The following is a 19,426-nucleotide window of genomic DNA, read 5'->3' as shown; positions in this document are numbered from 1 at the left end:
AGTAGCAGACTCCCCATATAAATACATGAACTCATATTTAGACTGTATTTGCAGCACAACTGAAAAGTACCGAAGAAATCTAAGCTCGTTCTGGGATTACGTTCCTGCCTGTTTGTTTTGGCATGAGATTTTGGGGTCTGGAAGAGAAGGATGGGTAGCAAGGGGGAGGATCTGTTTTAAAAATATATGCATCTTCTGCAGACCTTGTAAGGCATCCAGCAGGAGCTGCTTATAGCTAGGGCCGGAGAGAGCCGCGGGGGTGGGTTTTTGTTGTTTAACAAGCACTTCAGCCACCAATTCTCGCAGGGGCTCAGTTACATGGGAGCACACTGTGGAGCGTAAGGCAATGGCCAGAACACAATTCCGTCTCATCCTGAAAGGAAAAGTCACCTCCCACTTGGAGGGCCACACCAAGGCCTTTGAATCCTGCAAGCTCAAGCACTCAGGCTAAGGTCTTGAAATCCACCCAGCTCCAGAGTTTCTTCCCTTTGAAAGGTCTGACTTTCACTCAGGTCTGCCAGGAAGGAGCCCACATATGGTTTACATTTGCCTGTTGAGTGTTCAGAAGAGCCCCTCAATCTCTCCAACAGGCTCAGGATGGAAAAGGAAAGATCCCCTTGGCTGGCATAGTCTTCTCTGTGCAAGAAGGGATTGACCCATCTGGGTACTGGGTTTTACTTAGGACTCAGTACTTTGTCAGCCAGGCCCTTGCTAAATCCCAGAAAAGACACTATTTTACTGCAAGCTACAAAAATCTCATTTTATTTCCATTTGGGTTTGTTAGAAAGTTTCCATGCCAACACGCATGTGTGAGTATTGTATTTCCTTTCAATGTATCTGGTAGCACTTGGAGATTTAGAAAGAGTGCTGGGCTTCACTCTTTATTGCTAAACCACAAGTTCCCTTGTCCTTTCCCAAAGTGGATTTTGCTCCCTCCTCCTTAGGTACTAGTCCTGAGGGCAAATCAGGGTGCTGTTTTCAATTTTCTTTTCTCCTTAACGCACACATCTAAACTCTAGCCAAGCATTTATTTGCTTTGATTTCAAAGACTACATCTACCACAAAGCTCACTTTGACAACGTGCACTGTTATCAAAAAACTACCGAGAGAAAATCGAATCCAGCAGTGTTCAAATACTATTCAAAAGAGACTAATCAGCCAAAATTAAAGCTTCGTCCTATGACTGTAGCATTCTTCATCTCTTTCTGAACCGACAGCGAAACAAAGTCTTTTACTGTGGGCACAGAATGCAGCAGAATCCTTCTGCTGTTTCCTTATTTTCTGCAAAAGCCATCATTTCTTTCCACGCAAGAAGCATAACCTCTTCTGCAGGCCATCTTAGTTACTGGAACCACGTCTGTCTTCTCTATGCAAATAACATTTTGATTTTCCTTCTGTATTGGCCTGATTTTTTTAACTTCTTTGTGATTTTTATTCCTACTTCAGTTTTTAAAAACTGTGACTCAACGCTGTAAGAACTAAAATGTGTAATATGGTATTAATATTTCTTAATGTTAATTATCAAACTAGTATTTTCCCTTTCCTTAGTCAGAGAAAGCTCAACCAAATCCTTCCCCTCCTGCTATTCCTCCACCAGTTGCTCACTTTTCTGTCCATGTCTCAGTTAAAGGAAAAAAACCCAATGCCGCCTTCTGCATGATCTCCTATGCTGCAGAGTATAATTACAGTCTCCCTAACCTCATCCTTAATGTCTTTATTCTGCTTTTATGTGCCTCTTCTCAAATCCCTTTTAAATCCCACTTCCCTGCTACTTCCATGAGTGATGTATTTTAAGGTGCACTGATAATTCAGCCTGTCTGAATTTTTCCCAACACCTTTACCTGTCTGATCTAACCTTATATTAGCAAAGGGCAGAATGTGGCTAAACAGTGTGTGTTGTTATTTTTAAGAGTAAGAGCTTAAAAGTAGAGTACCTGTTACATTACAAAAGGCATAAAACATACAGATTTTATGTGGTTGTCAGGACAACTTCAGTAACACTTCATGACAGATTTGGATGCAGAAGTCTTAGGCATCAGTAGCTTTAGTGAGTGAGAGAGATTTAAAGGTGGAAAACACGAAAGAGTAATTGGTGTTAATGAACGCCTCAGCTGAGTATTGCTTGGGTCATAAGGATGACATGCATTAGTTACTGATATTCAACATTATTAAGTAAAATCACATTGATCTGATTATTAACCAATGAAGATGCCTCACCAGCACAGAGCCAGAAATTGCTATTTGCAAGAAGGCGTGATGGAGCCAGTTTTCCTGTGTACTTTTGACTGGGAGCAAACAGGTCTATCACTTTACTTTTGGTTGTTGTAGGGTTTGTCTGCCAACAGTAATAGATAAGAAAAACTTGCAAAAAAACCCCATCCACACCTTTGCAAAGCTGTTGAAGAACTCTGATCCTTTGTAAGGCAGCCCTACAGGGGAGCAGTCCTGGGGAGTCAGTCCCTGGGTTCAAGCCGTGCGCCCAAGCTTTGGATACAATGCATGGAGGTTATTAGGCATCTCCAAAACAGGCTCTACAAAAGCTGACACTAAGGTAGCTAAGAGGAAAGGCTGAGGAGAAGGAATTAAGCCTAAACCCGTGTGGAATTTTACACTTTGCTTAGGGCCAGACTCGCAGCAAAGCATCTCTGAGGGGCTGGCACCACATCAGTGCAGAAATTTCTGATACAAAACAAAGAGGAGGTAATCCTTCTCATTTTTTCCCCCTCCTCTAACAAGCATACAGTGATTAGAGCACTTAAGCTGGATGTTACAGATTCACTTTTTTCAAAGGGCATTAGGATTGGGGTGGCTCTGTACACAGTAGCAACCTCTTAGTGCCATGGGAAATACACTCATCTGACTGCCTAAGGCACGCAGGCCTCCAGGGCTAGCTGTAACTGAAAATGGAGAAGAACAGGTGTGGATTTTATGTATGTATTTTTGTCATCAGGGGCATAAATTCCCTGTGGTGGAGACATAAATATGTTATAAACATACATATACAATGAGTGCTCCACTATGGTCTCAGCCTCACTTGTGAGAGTCATCGCCTGATTTTGTAAGATTGAGTAGAATCAGTTCAAGATACCACCAAAAGAAAATAGCAGAAAAAAAACCCATCTCTGGACCATAGCTGGAAATAGATCAATAAAGAGTCAAGTTTTGATGCTCGTTTTGGTGGGGATCTTGGCAGGAGTATATGAACAATTGTTACAAGTTAAAAAAACAACATCACTTTTAATTGTGCAGGTTTGGGGAGCAAAGATCTGATTTATTGTGTATTCTTAATGCAGGAAAACCAAATACTAGAGAGGAGAGTAAGGTGTGACAGACTGACACTCGAGACCCTGGTTTGGGGGATCAGAGGGTGGGGGCAGTGAGAACGTGGGGTGGAGACTTTATTTGAGAGGAGGTATCTGGTAGAAGAGGCAGAGCAGGAGGCAGGGATGCTATGGCTGCCGGCGCTCACCCAAGTACAATGAATGATCAGGGTTTAAAACCTAGTATCCCTCTGCATCCCAAGCATTTGGAAAGGACTGTATTTGAGGATCTACTCTTGTCCCACTGCCAATTTGTCCTGGTTTCAGCTGGGATAGAGTTAATTTTCTTTCTAGTAGATGGTATAGTGTTATGTTTTGGGTTCAGTATGAGAAGAATGTTGATAACGCACTGATGTTTTCAGTTGTTGCTAAGCAGTGTTTAGTCTAAAGTCAAGGATTTTTCAGCTTCTCATGCCCAGCCAGCAAGAAGGCTGGAGGGGCACAAGAAGCTGGGAATGGACACAGCCAGGGCAGCTGACCCAAACTGGCCAAAGGGGTATTCCATACCATGTGACGTCATGTCCAGTATATAAACTGGGGAGTTGGCCAGAGGGGGCGGGTCGCTGCTCTGGAACCGACTGGGCATTGGTCGGTGAGTGGTGAGCAATTGCATTGTGCATCTCTTGTTTTGTGTATTTCAATCCTTTTATTATTATTGTCATTTTAGTAGTGTTATCATTATCATTCTTAGTTTCTTCCTTTCTGTTCTATTAAACTGTTCTTAACTCACGAGTTTTACTTTTTTTCCCCTGATTCTCTCCCCCATCCCACTGGGTGGGAGGGGGTAAGTGAGTGAGCAGCTGTGTGGTGCTTAGTTGCTGGCTGGGGTTAAACCACAACACAATTAAAACCAAGATGTCTCTTTAATAAGGTGCTAAAATACTGTCATTCTCTAGTTATGTCATGGTTTTGTTATGGCTGCTTGGGACAGAGGGGCAAGTCTAAAACGTGTGTGGAGGGGACACAAAACCTGGTGAAGTTGTGTTTAGGGAATGCTGATGCTGTTTACCACAGCTCTGTGGAGGACTGCACAGTTGTTGCGTGTACAAGGGGAGTTGAATCTACATGAATCTGGGCTAAGCAAAGAATAAGGCTGGGTAAGCCTAGTAGTCCTGAGAGCCGGTGCCCGGTTTCTCATTAAAAGCACACTGGAGGCAGGACAGCCTCAGCAGCGATGGGAACCAGTCATCCCTGCTGCATGGGGAGAGCCTCACCGTGCATGACCTGACTTGCTCCAAACCCTCCGAGTTTGAAGGATGTGTCTTTGTTAAAATACCACCTTGTGCTTCAGCAATAGTTTTCATGCTGTCAGTCTGCAGCCTAAGAAACTACCATGTATTTATGTAGGGTACTAAGAGCTGGAGCCACCTCACTTGTTTTCCTCCAGGCAGCAGAGAGACCCTTATCCAAAACGGGGTATCAAACCTGCCATTGCTGCACGGACCCTCACGAGCTGCCACTTGTGTTCGTTAAAGGAGGGAGGGCACTTTTCCTGGAGGCAGTGGGAACACTGCAACCCCACGGGAAGGATGGCAGCAGAGCAGCCTGGCGATGGGGTGGGGTGAGGAGCTGGGAGCACTGGCAAACCCTTGTTTTAATGTGGACGGTGCTGGGGAGAGGTCTGGGATGGTGTCTGCTTCGCCTCTTGGTCCCTGCATCCCTGCGGCATCCCTGGCAGAGCTGCACGCCGTGCCCTTCATGCCAGTGCATGCAGCTGTAGGGGCACAGATCCTGGTACTTGCTTTGGGGGTTTCCACCGCCCTCCCCTACCTAACGGCCGATGTCACCAGCCCAATGCCACCTTGCTCACCTAAGAGTGCAGGTGCTTATTTGTTTTTTAAGCTGTAAGTTTAGGCCGTTATCTGCATTGTATACCTGAGGGCTGCTCCTCACCGTTGCTTTCTCCCTCCATTTCTCCTCCCCAGTGTTGAACAGCTTTCCTTTTCCTCCTGTGGCTCTGGAGTGATTTTTGGTGTGTTATCTTGGGGACCGCTCAGTAAAGCCCTCACAGCCATCAAAGGTCAGGCGTGCCATAGGAATGCCTATTAATAGGTCTTAGGTGCTGGTTATGCCTAAACTGTCGTTTCCTGGAAAAAGGCAGCTTGGGTCCCCTGGCCAGCGGCTCTCTGGACCGCGGCGAAGGCGCAGGGCCAGGCCGGCACCCACGGGATGCCCCTCTGCAACACACCCTCTGCGAGCGGGGATGCGGGGTGCGGGGGAGTAGTTTAAGGAAGAAAAAAGCCGTTTAAGCACCCACTGCTGCGTGTGGGATGAGGGTGCATTTGGTGTAGGCAAGCCTGCGTGCTCAGCCGGTGCCCTGGGAGCTTGCCTCTTCCAGCCGGTGCTGCCGGGGAGCCGGGCAGCATCTTTGGAGGCCGGGGTGGCTCTCCCCTTCCGAGGGCTGCCCGGGCGCCTTTATTCCGGCAAACCCAGAACCGTTTAAAATAGGATTTTGTTCAACCGGCGTAAGTGACGCCGGCTCTATGTATAGTCCGCGCCTGGGACCGGCCAAGTGACGCCCCCCTCGGAAACACCCGGAGCGACCTGGGCCCGTCCCGGGACCCCCCGCGGGGCGACCCCCCCCCCCCCCGCCCGGTGACCAAGCGAGCCTCCGCCGTCCGGCGGCTGGCTGCCGGTGCGGCGGGAGCCGCGCCCGGCCCGACCCGACCCCTCCGCCCCCCGGCGGTGATGCCGGCCCGGGCCGGGAGCCGGCGGGGGGGGGGGGGGGGGGGGAGGAGGGGAGGGGAGGGGAGGGGAGGGGAGGGCGGGGGGTGGGCGGCCCCGTTGCCCCCCCCCCCCGTCTCCGCAGCGCTGCCCGTCCCTGCCGGCACGTGCCTGCCCGCCCCCTCGGGCCACTGCCGCGCCCCAACGGCCCCGGCATGGACGCGGCCGCCCAGCCGCCCGCCGGGCCCCCAGCCGGCCCCGAGGGCGCGGCGGCGGGACGGGGCCCGAGCCCGGAGGCGGCCATCGAGGAGGAGGAGGAGGAGGAGGAGGAGGAGGCGGAGGAGACGGCGGCGGCGGCGTACGTGGAGATCCGCGGCTCGCCGCGGGGGCCGGAGGCGAACCGCCAGCCCCCCGAGCTGGCCCCGGCCGGCGTCGCGGAGCGAGCGGGCGGTCCCGCACCGGAAAGCGGAGCCGGCGGGACCGGGGATGTTGGCGGCTCGGCGAGCGGCGGGCCGCCGGGCGGGGCCGCGGGGCCAGCATCCTCGGACCGCGGGCGGGATCGCCCGCCTCGCCCGGGCGCGGCGGCTGCGGCGGGATGCGGCGCCGACTCCGGCCCCGGCCCCGGTCCCGGTCCCGGTCCCGGTCCCGGTCCCGGCTGCGGGGGGGCGGCGGGGAGCGGCGGGCCGCCGGAGGCGGGGGGCTGCCCGGAATCCTCCTCCTCCTCCTGCCCTTCGCCGGTGGCCAAGGCGGACGGCTTTCCCGCGACGGGCGAGCCGGTGTCGACGGAGGGCAAAACCTCCTCGTCCTCCTTCGGCTACGAAAGCGAGGAGGACGAGGACGCGGGGCGCGGGGCGGCCCCCCCGGGCGTCCCCCCCGGCGGCGGGCGCGACGAGGCGCACTATATCAGCACGCAGGAGATCCAGCTGAGCGAGGTGGACCACGACATGGACTTCGACGCGGGGCTGGCCGCCCGCTGGGACTTCGAGGACAACAACGTGATCTACTCCTTCGTGGACTACGCCTCCTTCGGGAGCGACGAGACCCCGGGGGACACGCCGACGGAGGAGGAGGAGGAGGAGAATAGCTGCTACCTCAGCACGACCACCAGCGACCCCAACAACCAGACGGACAGCATCGACAACACCAGCAGCACCGAGATCGTCAGCCTCACCTCCGAACACGACACCCCCGGCGGGGAGAAGCGCGCCAGCTCGGGGGAAAGCCGGTCCAAGCGGCCCGGCCGCCCCGGCGGGAGCCCGGCCGCCCAGCTTCTCCTATCAATCAAAGCCGCTTCCCGGGCTATAAATGAGTCTAGCAACGTGCGCGGAAAGCAAAACGCTATTTACGCTGCCAAGCATGAAGGCGACATGAGCCTCCGCGTCCCCGCGGCTCCGGAACGCGACGCGAGTTTAAAACCGGACGCGGTCCGCGACCACGCGAAGAAATTCATCGCCGTCCCCGCGCGGCTGCAGACCCGGTGCGGGGCCGGCAGGGCGGGGGAGCACTCGAGCGGCGCCTCCAGCGCCGTCAGCGAGCTGGACGATGCCGACAAAGAAGTGCGAAACCTGACGGCCAGGGCTTTCCGCAGCCTGGCGTACCCCTACTTCGACACCCTGCGCCCCGGCTCCCGCGCCTCCTCCGCCTCCCTGCCCGACAATGCCCTGGGCATCAACCGCTGGTCCACCTACCTGGACCTCAAGTGCGGCAGCCTGGGGCCGAGAGCCGAGCCCAGCCTGCTGCGCTCCGGCCGGTCGCAGACCAAAGCCCTCGAGTTCGTGGTCAGCAAGCTCGACGGGGAGATCGCCCACGTCGAGGCGCCGCGGCGGCTGAGGGCGGGCTCCCGGGTGGTGACCCTGCTGGACCTCGGCGATGCCCCCGGGGCCGGGCCGCCCCCCGGGGCCGGGCCGCCCCCCGAGGCGGGCGGCGGGGAGCCGGCGGCGGCGGAGGGCGGCGGCGGCGGCGGCGGCAGCGGCGGGGGGGGCTCCAGCAAGAAGTCCAAGTTCGCCTCCAGCCTCCTCAAAAACGTCATCTCCAAGAAGATGCAGCTGGAGCACGAGTTCAAGATGGAGCGGGGCGAGATCACCGACACCTCCTACAGCGGGCCGGGCGCCGGCCGGGAGCCGGAGCCCGCCGGCGCCGGCCGGGAGCGGCAGCGGGAGGGCGGCGTGCAGCGGCAGAGCTCCCGGCACTCGGAGGGCGGCTCGGACTGCACCGCGGCGACGGCGGAGGAAGCGGGCGAGGGCGGCGGGGGCCGGTCGCCGGCCTCCAAGGCGTCGACGCCCCGCGAGGGCAGCCGCAGCCTGGACCGGGCGCTGTCGGAGGAGCTGTGCGAGGTGAAGCGCAGCGCCTCGGAGGCCATCAAGGCCACCTTCCTCCGCAGCCAGAACAGCGCCTTCAGGTCCTGGAAGGAGCGGGAGGCGGAAAGGAAGGAGGAGCGGGCCCCCGTCGGCAAGCTGAAGCTCTCCGCCAGGCACGACTGGCGGGCCGACCTGGGCGAGATCTCCGCCGGCAAGTCCACCAAGATGTCCCGCCTGTTCGTCCCCGCCATCCAGCACACCCCCCGGGAGAAGGAGCCCGCCAAGCGGGCGACCAAGTGCTCCGCCGCCGCCGCCGCCTCCTCCTCGCCCCCCGCCGCCAAGCCCAAAGCCCCCGAGATCAAGATCAGCCTGGGCAGCCTGCAGCAGCCCCGGGACGCCGCCTTCAGCATCGCGCAGCTGCTGACGCCGCAGATCGCGGGCCGGCCGCCGGAGGAGGGCAGGGGCCAGCAGCCCAAGCCGCCCAAGGCCGGCGACGGTCCCGACAAGGTGCCGCAGTTCCTGGTGCGCGACGTGAGGGACGGCAAGCACAGAGCCCAGGGGCCCCTCCACCAGGTGCGGGACGTGCGGAAGCTGATCAAAAGCTCCTACAGCTGCGACTCGGGGGATAACAGCAGCGACAAGGGCAGCGTCGCCTCCGACCAGGGCGGCCCGGAGCAGAAACCCCGGCAGCAGCTGGTCATCGCCGGCGTCCCCAGGTCCCTCTCCCCCGTGGTCATCACCTGCCAGGCCGTCGGCCACGCCGGCACCAAGCCCAGCGAGGCGGGGGCCAAGGCGGGGGGCAGGGCGCCGGCCTGCCCCCCGGAGGGCACCGTCCTGGTGCACCGCACCTCGGGGAGGCTCCCGGTGGCCACCATCGCTCCCAACAAGAGCGACCCGCGCCAGCCGGCCGTGCTGAAGATCGTCTCCAAATCCACCGCGCCGTGGCGGCACCAGCCCCCGCCGCCGCCCGCCGAGAGGGGCCGGGGGCCGGAGGAGGACCCGCGGGAGGAGGGCAAGGCGGCGCCGGTGCAAAACGCGCTGGAGAAGCTGACGGCGGCGGTGCGGAGCATGGAGGAGCTGTACAGCTTCAACAAGCGCGAGTGGAAGCGCAAGAGCGACCCGCTGCCCATCACCGACAGCCACGTCCTCTCCCTCATCGCCAGCCAGGAGAGGGGCGCCGGCACCCGGCCGACCCCCCCCGCCGCCGCCGCCGCTCCCCCCGCGCCGCCGCCGGCCGATAAGACGGAGGAGCCGTCGGGCAAGGGGCCGGGCAGCGAGCGGCTGCCCCGCCGCCCCTCCAACAACGCCGCCGACAAGGTCTCGGCCAAGGCGGCCGCCTTCGAGAGCCTGGCCCGGCAGCGGCAGCGCGGCCCGCCGCCCCCCCGCGCCGAGCCCCCCGCCGCCCCCCGCGCCCTCCTCACCCTCCGCGGAGCCGGAGGAGCCGGAGCCGGAGCCCCTGCGCCGGGCAAGCCCCCCTCCGAGGGCGGCCTGCGGGGCCAGGCGGCGCCGCGCTGCCCCCGGCTGCCTGCGGCCGGCGGCGACGGGGAGCGCGGCCCGGACTGCGGGAACTACCTGGCCCTGCCGCTCAAGGCGGCCGCCGAGCCCGGCTCCCCGCCCCCGCCGGCACCGGCGGCGGGGGCGGGCGGCGGCGTCCGCCCCAGCCCGGTGGCGGCCGCGGCGGCGGCGGCGGCGCTGTGCAGCCCGCAGCCCTTCGGCACCGCCAAGCGGGCCGGCAGCCCCGGACCCCCGCGCGCCGAGGAGCCCCCTCCCGCCGCCGCCGCCGCCGCCGCCGCCGCCGCCCCGCCGCCCGCCGAGGGTCCGCCCGCCGCCCTCTACCGCCCGCCGCTGCCCTTCGCCGCCCTGCCCGGCGCCGCGCCGCCGCCGCTGCTCTGCTTCTCGCCCTCCGTGCCCGCCGCCGCGCCGGCGGCCGAGCCCTTCCCGCAGACGCAGCGCAAGGTGCTGCTGGACGTGAGCACCGGGCAGTACTACCTGGTGGACGCGCCGGTGCAGCAGCCCCTCAAGCGGCGCCTCTTCGACCCCGAGACCGGGCAGTACGTGGAGGTGCCGGTGCCCCAGCAGCCGGCTGTCGCCCCCATCCCGCTGCCCCTCTCGCCCCTGGCCCTCAACGCCGGGGCCTATGGCGCCACGTACATGCTCTACCCGGGCCTCCTGCCCGCCGCCGCCATGCTGCCTGCCGGCACCCTGCCGCGCCCGCTATCCCACCCGGGCAGCGATGCCAGCGCCCCGGCCGAGCCCGGCAGCCCGGCGGCGGCAGAGGCGGCTTTCGCCGAGAGCCCCTACTACGTGGCTACCGGCAAGGGCCCGCCGCCGCCACGGCGCGGGGCAGCCGAGGCGAAGCCGGTCATCAGCATCACGGCGCCAGCCACCGGCCCACGGATCGTCGCGCCGCCCTCCTTCGACGGCACCACCATGCGCTTCGTGGTGGAGCACCGGTGAAGAGCGCGGGTGAGTGAGTGCGGGCCGTTAGGCCTGGCGGTTGCCAGAGACGGTTAAGGGCCGACCGAGTTGCCCGCCAGACGAGAGCTGTGCCACAGCTTCTCCTCGAGGCGGGTAAGTAAGGGGCCTGGGGTCCGCAGGCGGGCCCTCGTCAGGACTTAAGATAGAGGCATAAGATAGAAATGCAAAGGTTACACGCGCCCGCCAGTGCAGTTCGGTAGCCCTCAGAGCAGGTAAATACCTGCTTTTATTTGGCCCGGAGGCGGTTTCATTAGAAGCACGCCGTAGTTGCTCATCACGCAGCCTGTATTTGTGCAGCCCTGTGGCTGGGGGGGACGACCTGTCTCAGTGGGGTCCCCTTGCTCCTGGGGAGGGGAGCGCGGCTGGGCACCTCCTCTGGACCCACCTTGCTAGCCTTGAAACGGCCCCTCCGCCTCGGCGGCGCATCCCTCCCTTTCTCACCTCTCGCCTCTTCCTCCCAAGGAGAGGCGAGCGCCCGTCTCTCTGCCCTGAGCCCCTGTTGCTCCTTGTCCTCGGGAAGAGCGGGAGAGGGGTCTGATGGAGGCAAACCCTTATTTCGGGTGCTGCTTGGTAGCGGGATGAGGGAGCGGGATACGTGGGGTAGAGCCGGGTGTGCTCCCCCAGTGCCATGGGGCTGCCGGCAGGGGTGCCCGCAGCTGCCTGCGCTGCAGGAGGGCTCCAGCGGAGCCCGCGGGCACCGCTACAAATCACGATTTCGCACGGCTACTCGGAGCTTGGCCTGCCGCAGTCCCACCAGTGTCTGGTTACTTAGGGCTGTAACCCAGGGCCAGCCTCCAAATCGGGGGATGCGTGTGCAGGGCCGTTGAGTGCCTGTTCCGGAGCAAGGAGGAGGGCACGGACTGGGCGTATGGCACGCATCGAAACCAGGGTGCAGGATGTCTTGCGCAAAATAACCAAAGAACGATGATATTTCGTTTTAAAATACCTGAAATATTAAGGAAGTGCCTTCGGGATGGGTGTCACTGCTCCTTTTGCCTCTTGCAATAAAACACGCGGCTCATCTTTATCAAGTGCAGTACTGGGCAGAGCTACCAAAGTCTTTCGTGGCTTACCGAAGACTCACGGGGTTTGTTCTTGGTGTTTATCAAGAGGCAAAGAGAAACATCGGCAACAGTCAGAGGTTTGGGTTTGTCAGCAGTTTGTGCCGCGTTTTGTCAGTTGCGTGCTTGAGGGTAAATTTTTTCTGCCAGCGTTTGGCTTATCTTTTTTTGCTTCTGTAGTTCTTTTAGTTTGCATCATCTACTACTGCATAGTAGATTACTTGTTGAATGAAACCTTACTGAAATGATTTATACACTTCTCTGCTTGTAAATATTTTATCTTGCAAGTGCCATTCTTTTATCCTGGATATAAATGAGGTTGTTTTCATTGGCCCTTATGGGATCACTCGGGCAAAAGTACCAATTTAAGTTGAGCTCTGCTCTACTCAGGTTGATCTTGTCAGTAAAGTCTTGACAGAGTATCTACATAAAATGGCAAAAGGTATTTGATTTTTTCTGTTTCGTCTATAGGCTGAATTCAGGCTGCTAGCACAAGGAATTTGTTAGATTTCAGTTTAGGGACTTGCTGTTTTTGAAAAGGTGTGTTCTATGGTACATGTATTTCTATCTTACAGCAGCTATTTAAACAAAAAGCTCTAGCTTTTCTTACATCGCTCTTTAAAAGTGAAACCCACCCTATTTCCTGGTGTGATTTGCCCCTCGTTTCCCAGGGGATTATCCTCCCGTGTCATGCAGCTAGCTTGCCTAGAATGCCTGGTGTATCACTGAGGCAGGTGACGCTCTCGGCAAATTGCTCTTTCTCGTTGGTGAAATTAGTAACCGCATCGATGCTCTGCTTTTTTGTGTTATGTCGGAGCTCTACCATTGCGAGACAGGTGTGTGAATGCTGCCCCAACAGGCGGGTGATGCAAAAACTTGCGTACTTGTTACAGAAGGTCATTCAGCAGTTTGAAGACTTTCACCTTTTACCGTTAATGATGCCAAGATGCATGTTGTCTAATACAGACAGGGGTGCCCCCTCCCTGCCGTCCCAGACCTGCTGAGGTAGGTGTCCTGCTGCTGTTTAACAGATGTGGTGTGGTTTTTTGTTCTCAAGCTGTTCTGAAAGTCAGTAAAACAAATCGTTTTAATTGCATGCTGCAAGACACGTTTAGCTCGTCATCAGACTTTGGTTATTCGTAGAGCTCTGAGTGGAAAACAAGGTATATGCCAGAGGGGAATCGCATCTATAGCCTTCTTCCCATTATTCTGTTCTGTCCTTGTACCTAGTCACCATTTTCATTCACCTACGTAACTTTCATGTCCCTGTGGATAATTTTTTCTCCTCTTCTTGCTTTTATTATCTGCTTTTTTTTTGTTTCCCCTTCTTTTCTTGTATATCTTTTGCCTTTCTCTTCCTCATTAAATGCATTTGTTTGGGGTAGTATTTTTCCCCTAACAAGAACAGGAGCATAATTTCGTATGAATCGGAGGGTGAACCATTGATCATTTTTTCATTCCAATTGCTTTCACATCGGATCAGGGTTTTTTTGATTGCAGCAATGCTGTGCAGATCCTAAAATGGATTTTAAAACAGACAGATTTCATCACATGAGCGTGGGGTTTGAATAAAATACTGTCCTTTCAGGTCCCTTTTCTTTACTAGCCAAAATAAGCTGAATGAATGCTCTTTCTTTCCACTCCTGTATTTCTTTCTGCTCTGCATGTGTGTCTTCTTCCCTTCTTTACTCTTATTTTTTTCATGTCTTCATTCACAAACTGTGTCACCATCTCAAGGACTGCTCCATCTTGGTCTCTGTCACCTCTTGGAGATCAGCGTGATACAGCTGACCTGCAGCTTTGGTGGTGGTGTGGTGCTCATGGCACTGTTGGTACCGAATCCTCTGCACATCCGCTGCTCTTCCAGCACTTCTTTCTCTGGCTGGTGCTCTTTTCTGCATAATCAGTGGGATAGAATGGATCCTATCAATTTGGATTCTGGCAAAATCCAAGATGCTGTTTCTCAACAATTCTTATATTTTTGATATACAGCAAGTATTAGAGACTATTTACATGTTTCTGAGAGATATCACGAGGTCACTTTTCTCCCTCCTCTTCTTCACTCACAGTAGTTTGTGAGCTTTTGGCAACATAGTTCTTGCCTGCTGCACTTCTTCCTTCATGTGGGAAAAAAAAGGATGCTAATTTTCAGTTCTAGTGAACTTGCCAATCTGCCTGCATCCGAACCTAGACAGTGCTGACCTGTAGTGAGTGGACTGACTGAAGGGAGCTCATTCCCAGCCTGAAGGACTGAAAATGTGTTTTGAACTTTTGTATCTATTCCCACATTATATTCTGGGGAGTTTCTGCATTGTGTTAGGTAAATAAATGAGAAAATAACAAGTAGCAAAGTAGAAAGTAGCTGTAGTAAATTGTACTGCCAATATTAGAAGGGTATTTTTCCTTGCTCTTTCAAACATGTGCCTAAACTGAAGCCACCTTAGAGTTACAGGAATACGCGGGGCGTTTATTTTTGTGGTGAAAGTAGGCTAAGTCAAATGTGAGCAGTTCTGTCACCAAAGTATGCAAATATACTTATTAGTTGTGTTTCTTCCTACCTGCCATCAGAAAATCTATGCCTGCCTTTAAAAATTAATTTTGTGTGGATAGCATATACGAAAGATTTTTTTAAAGGCTCATGACTTGATATTTTTAAACTCTGTTTTAGTTGTGCCCTATTCAGCAGAATGTATAGTCTATTAAGTCAAGAAGTCAACTTACAATGAAATATACAGTACATAGGATTTACTTCTGCTGATGCCTTCGCTGAGAATTTAGTAGAGCATCCATCCAATTTTAGTGGGAAATACAGGAGGAATATTCCAAGAACTAAAAGGGCTTCAGCATTTGATCTAGTAAATCAGTCTACAAGGGAAATAAGCATGAGCTTGTGCTCAAATCCATAGCTACTTAGGAAGCATTTAAACAGTGCTTGACCTTGATACCAATAAAAGTTAACGGTGAGCTTAATGACTTTTCTTGCCCGGGATGCTTTCCTGAGCCAGTATTTAAGTCTTAACTCCACAAATCTTGGAGCACATGATTACGGGTTGTTTCACTTTTGCTTACGTATGCCATGCTGGATGCTGTGTTGGTAAGTAAAGTGCTCAGGTCTTTAACTTAAGCAGGTGGATCACTTAAATCCCAGATGGATCGCTTTGCCCTCTTTCTACCTATGTGCGTGGGGTTCCCCAGGACCAGTCCGCAGGGAACTGTGGGGTTGTAAGGCACCACATGTTTCATACCTTGAGCAGCAAAGATCAGTTCTGCTCAAAAAATAAGGCTGCCCAACCACTGACTCAGTTTAAAAAGTCAGGTGCTGTTGTCTGATTCTTGGCACTAGCTTAGGAAATTAGTAGCAAGAATAGCGTGGCAACGAAGAAGATACTATGCACTTCTCCGGAGCAGTAAAGATTGCTCAAATGCTTGTGGCAGCTCTCTAACAATATGCTTTTTATTAATGATGCTTTTATCTGTTTTTTTGGTTTTTTGTTTTTTTTTTTTTTTACAGGGATAAGGAAGAAGAACCACACTCCTTTAATCTGAACAACACTTGGTAACTCTAAACATTCATCCTAAAAACTGCTTCTACAGTTTTCTCATTTTTTTGCTTCATCATACAAAACAAGCATGTAAGTTTCTTGTTTTCTCCTAAATACCCCCCAGTTTTGGAGTACGCATACATCTAATTATGCAAGCAACACTAAATTACTGCATTATTTTCTGCAAAGTTGTTTTTGTTTTGAAGCCAATCTGCAGGCTTTAGGTGTTGCCTCTGTGCTGGTGGCTAGCAGCAGCAGTGCCACTACAGCTGTTTGTGAAATGCAGGGTGTTTCGGTATAGATCGATGCACAGCTTCGTCCAGGTCCCTGGAACGTGTTGTGATGATTCAGTGCAGCCCTGCAACTCTTTAAAAAAAATAAAGAACTCAGCTCTCTCCCATTGCAGTAAATGAGGGTCTTCCCCATAGGTTTTGGTGAGAATTTGCGATCAGATGTCTATTTTGTACTCTGTACTTCTGCACTTGGAATTGCAAATGGAGAGGTCTGTAGTGTTAGGATTTTAGTGTTCATTTTTTGGCATGGTTCAAAACAGATTGTGTAAATGTCAGAAAACACATTTGATTGCTTTCATTTTTTGTTTGCTCCTCTGTATGGTGTCGAACATCACAAGCTGCCTTAATTATGCCAGTGTTTAAATACTGGGAAGCCAGAAATTGAATGTAGTATTTTCAGATCCTGGTTCTAAAGGAGAGGACAGCATTTATTTTTCTTTAAGACTGCAGTCTGTTCTTCCTTAAATTGCAACAATTCTGAAAACATAATCCTAGTGATTCCCCTGTGAGAGGAGCTTTTTAATGTTACAGTCCCAATAGTAATGTAGTCATTTCTTTAGCTATTGTTTGGCAGGTTTATCTGAGGGCTACATCGACGCTATCTGTATTTGCTAAGAAAACATTTCTCTTTTGAACAAGAAAATATATATCACTGCATTTTGAGTATTCTTATTTTATATATGTCCATATGTTGAACTCTGCTTAAACTGATTCTTTTGTTGCCAGCAACCAGTTTGTCTCAGCAAAAGAGAATTGTTATCATGACAGTAAAACTAAATCACAATAGCGTGTTCCCTGCCCAAAATTTCAGTTCAGCGAAGCACTTTGGGAAGCTAATAAATGTAAGATCAAGCCTAAATTATTTAGCATAAAGCTTTCTTGAAGTAACAGGTTGGAAATTTAAAATCCAAATGCAAAACCCAAAAGTCTGTACTTAAGCATTTTCCCACAGGCAGGATTTTCCTGTGCCTGTTCGCAAGACTTCCTGCTGCTAAGGAAGTTTCAGTTTTTTCTATTCTTAAAGAAAGCCCCAGGTTTTCATTTTCCTAACTCACAAGATACAGAAAACTCAGCTACAACTGTCTTTAACCATACATGTGAGATTGTATTTCAATGCAATTTACTTGTTTACAGGCACAAATTGAAATTGCCCTCAGGATGAAATGCAATGCAAGTATACAGATAGTGAGTGATTTAACATGTATCTTCTCATTGATCTTCATCGTTGTGGAAATCCAATGAAAAAATACTATTCTAACCCTTTTTAAAGAGCTTGGCATGCCCAGCTAGAGCATATAGCATGTAAGCTTAATGCCCGTGCTCTTCGGTTGTACGCTCTACTGTTAAAAGCTTGAACTTCCTACCGGGATTAGGGCTGAATGCCTCTTAAAGAAAATGAATGCTTCTTCACCATTTTCATGACTGATAAGTCTGTAGACGTTACGACTGGAGTATCGGTGTTAAATGAAACAGTACTTCGGACTGCAGGACAGTGCAGGTACCAGAGTAGATCGTCCACTGTGACATACACGTGTACGGTACGTACATTATAATACTAGCATCCGTGTTTAAAAATGTTTCTGTCCTCTCTTTTCCTATATCGGTGCTTAGAGCGAAGTTTCACATTGCAGTTTACAAGATACAGGTTTGCACACACAAACTCAGGGTTTACAGTTTCACCCGGTGTACTTGAAAGGAAAAAAAATGCGTAGAAAACAAGTGCCCAGGATTTCAACATGTATTTGTTGGAGGAAAATTTTACAGGGTTTTTTTTAACTGCCTGTGGAGACGAAAGCAATGAAATGAGGCAATACCAGTAGCTATTTATTTTCTCAGGGGAGATTTCTTCAGTGGAATGTGTCAATCCTAATGTCAAACAGCGTTTGCTTAATTTTGTCTATTACTAAAGAGACTCCATGTTTGCATCAAGGGGTCAGTTTTGCAAGGAGCTTCGCTTCGCAGACCCAGTCCAGCAAAGCCTTCACATGCATCTCCAAATATCTAAGCAGATTCCGTGGAACTTCGGTGGAAGCACAATCTTTTTTTTTTTTCACCCATCAACATAACGCTTTGCTGAACTTGGCTCAGAGCGCTGAGTGCCTTGCAGACCCGAGTCCCGGGTTCGTCACTTTATACATATAAAACTGGAGCTCTGGGCTTGAGTCTAGCCGGACCCAGCAGATAATGCCACAAAAGGTCGCCAGAAAAAAATCCAGTAATACGGTGCTCCTCCATGAATACCCAGTGGTGAATTTCTCCAGCCGATGGGGTGATGTGTAACCACATATCTTGGATTAGAGTCAAGCCCTCCGTGTCAGGGTTCACAAGCTGCTAGTATTATATGTTTCACGGTGCAGTCATAGTATGTTACAGCTGAAATTCACCCTGTGTGCAAAGCAGGGCAAAATCCTGTGCACCACTCGAGTTCCCTTCCAGCCCTGCCGTCAGGGTTCGGGGTCTGCAACAGCCGGCCGGCCACTTCCGCGCGTTTTAGGTCAGGATCCAATTAAAAGTTTGAGCGGGACTGGAGTGATGCACGAATGTTGTTCTGGTCTTTTGCAGCAGGGTTGGCTTCACTCAGTTAAATTTAATCCTTGGTGAATCACTTGGTGAATGATTTAAAATGTATTTATGGGTTGTGTGGGTTTTCTTTTTTTTTTTTTTCCCTTGTCTGCATTCAAAGCTACCTTTACTCTCTAGTGTTGATGGCCAAAGTGTCATTCCTTATGCTTACAAATTAGCAGTAACTTGTGGCTACCTGAGAACACATACTTTAAAAACGCTTGTGGTTTTTTTCCCCTTTTTCTGTTTTTGTTTTCTTTTTTTTCTCTTTTCTTTTTCCTCCCTTTTTTAAAGGGGTGGGTTATCAGTGTAAAGATATTTAAAAGTGCAAATGTGAAGTAAGGATAATGATTGTTAAGAGGATGTGGGTGGTATGTCTGATGAGAGAGCGGTGGGCTATTAGGCAAAGGGGAAAATGCTGTGAACGCATTGTGTTGATGATTGTTGCCTGTGGGGGAAAAAAATTAAAAAAGAAGATATATAACTGGAGAAAAATGGACTCTTTGAGCTGCTCTCAACGTAGATGACACTGTGGCAAGTGCGGAGCCGAAGCCCAAAGTGATCCCGCTGCAGGATGCCATGAGCCTGGGATTGAAGGACAACAGAGTTGCTCCGAGAATTGCACTAGCAGCGTGTTGCACGTCGGGAACGCTTCAGTATGTCACGACCACGCGAGAGCGGACTGTCTGAAACCACTGAGTACCAAAGTTCGTAACTGAATGAGTTAGCATTTGTATTATGTTGGGGTTTTTTTGAATGTTATGATAAATAAAATGTATTTTTCAGTAAAAGACACACTGCAAGTAAGCCTGCAGTTCTCTGCTTGGTCGTATGTTTGCGAAGTTACCTTTGCTGTTGTGCTGAACAAGTGATAACAGAGGCATTAATTGGTTCAACATGTAAATGGTAGCAGAAGAAAAGATTTCACTGGAGAGCAGATCCAAAACCCTGCACTCAGAGTCTCCGTGAGTTTCTCCCAATGTTGTAAATCTCTTTCCGACTTGATCTCACCGTTTATTCTGCTCTCTTAGGACAACAGGGAAGTTGGAGGCATTGCTTCATTTGACTCTCTTTGATCCCCCCCCCCCCCCCCCCAGATATAACGTAAATGAAAAAAGAACTCCCCAGTTTCAGTGGACTAACTTTGGCTGGTATATGGGTTTGGGTATCCAGAGAACTGCATCTTTGTCTGTTGTAATCTGTTCAGAG

The 19,426-nt window shown here is 52.6% G+C and overlaps 1 protein-coding gene across 1 annotated transcript; it reads left to right on the top strand.

Moving 5' to 3' along the window:
• The first annotated feature begins 4,871 nt into the window (after nt 1-4,871).
• C1H4orf54 (chromosome 1 C4orf54 homolog) lies at nt 4,872-19,024 on the top strand. Its single transcript, XM_041125949.1, has 3 exons — nt 4,872-5,164; nt 6,661-10,747; nt 15,332-19,024. The coding sequence occupies exons 1-2, from the start codon at nt 4,872-4,874 to the stop codon at nt 10,736-10,738; spliced, it is 4,371 nt and encodes a 1,456-aa protein (XP_040981883.1). The 3' UTR covers nt 10,739-10,747; nt 15,332-19,024.
• Nucleotides 19,025-19,426: the final 402 nt, after the last annotated feature.

The sequence above is a fragment of the Aquila chrysaetos genome, chromosome 1 (assembly GCF_900496995.4).
Source record: "Aquila chrysaetos chrysaetos chromosome 1, bAquChr1.4, whole genome shotgun sequence".
NCBI lineage: Eukaryota > Metazoa > Chordata > Aves > Accipitriformes > Accipitridae > Aquila > Aquila chrysaetos.
The sequence above is the reverse complement of the archived record's forward strand: the minus strand, read 5'-3'. Positions and strand labels throughout refer to the sequence as shown.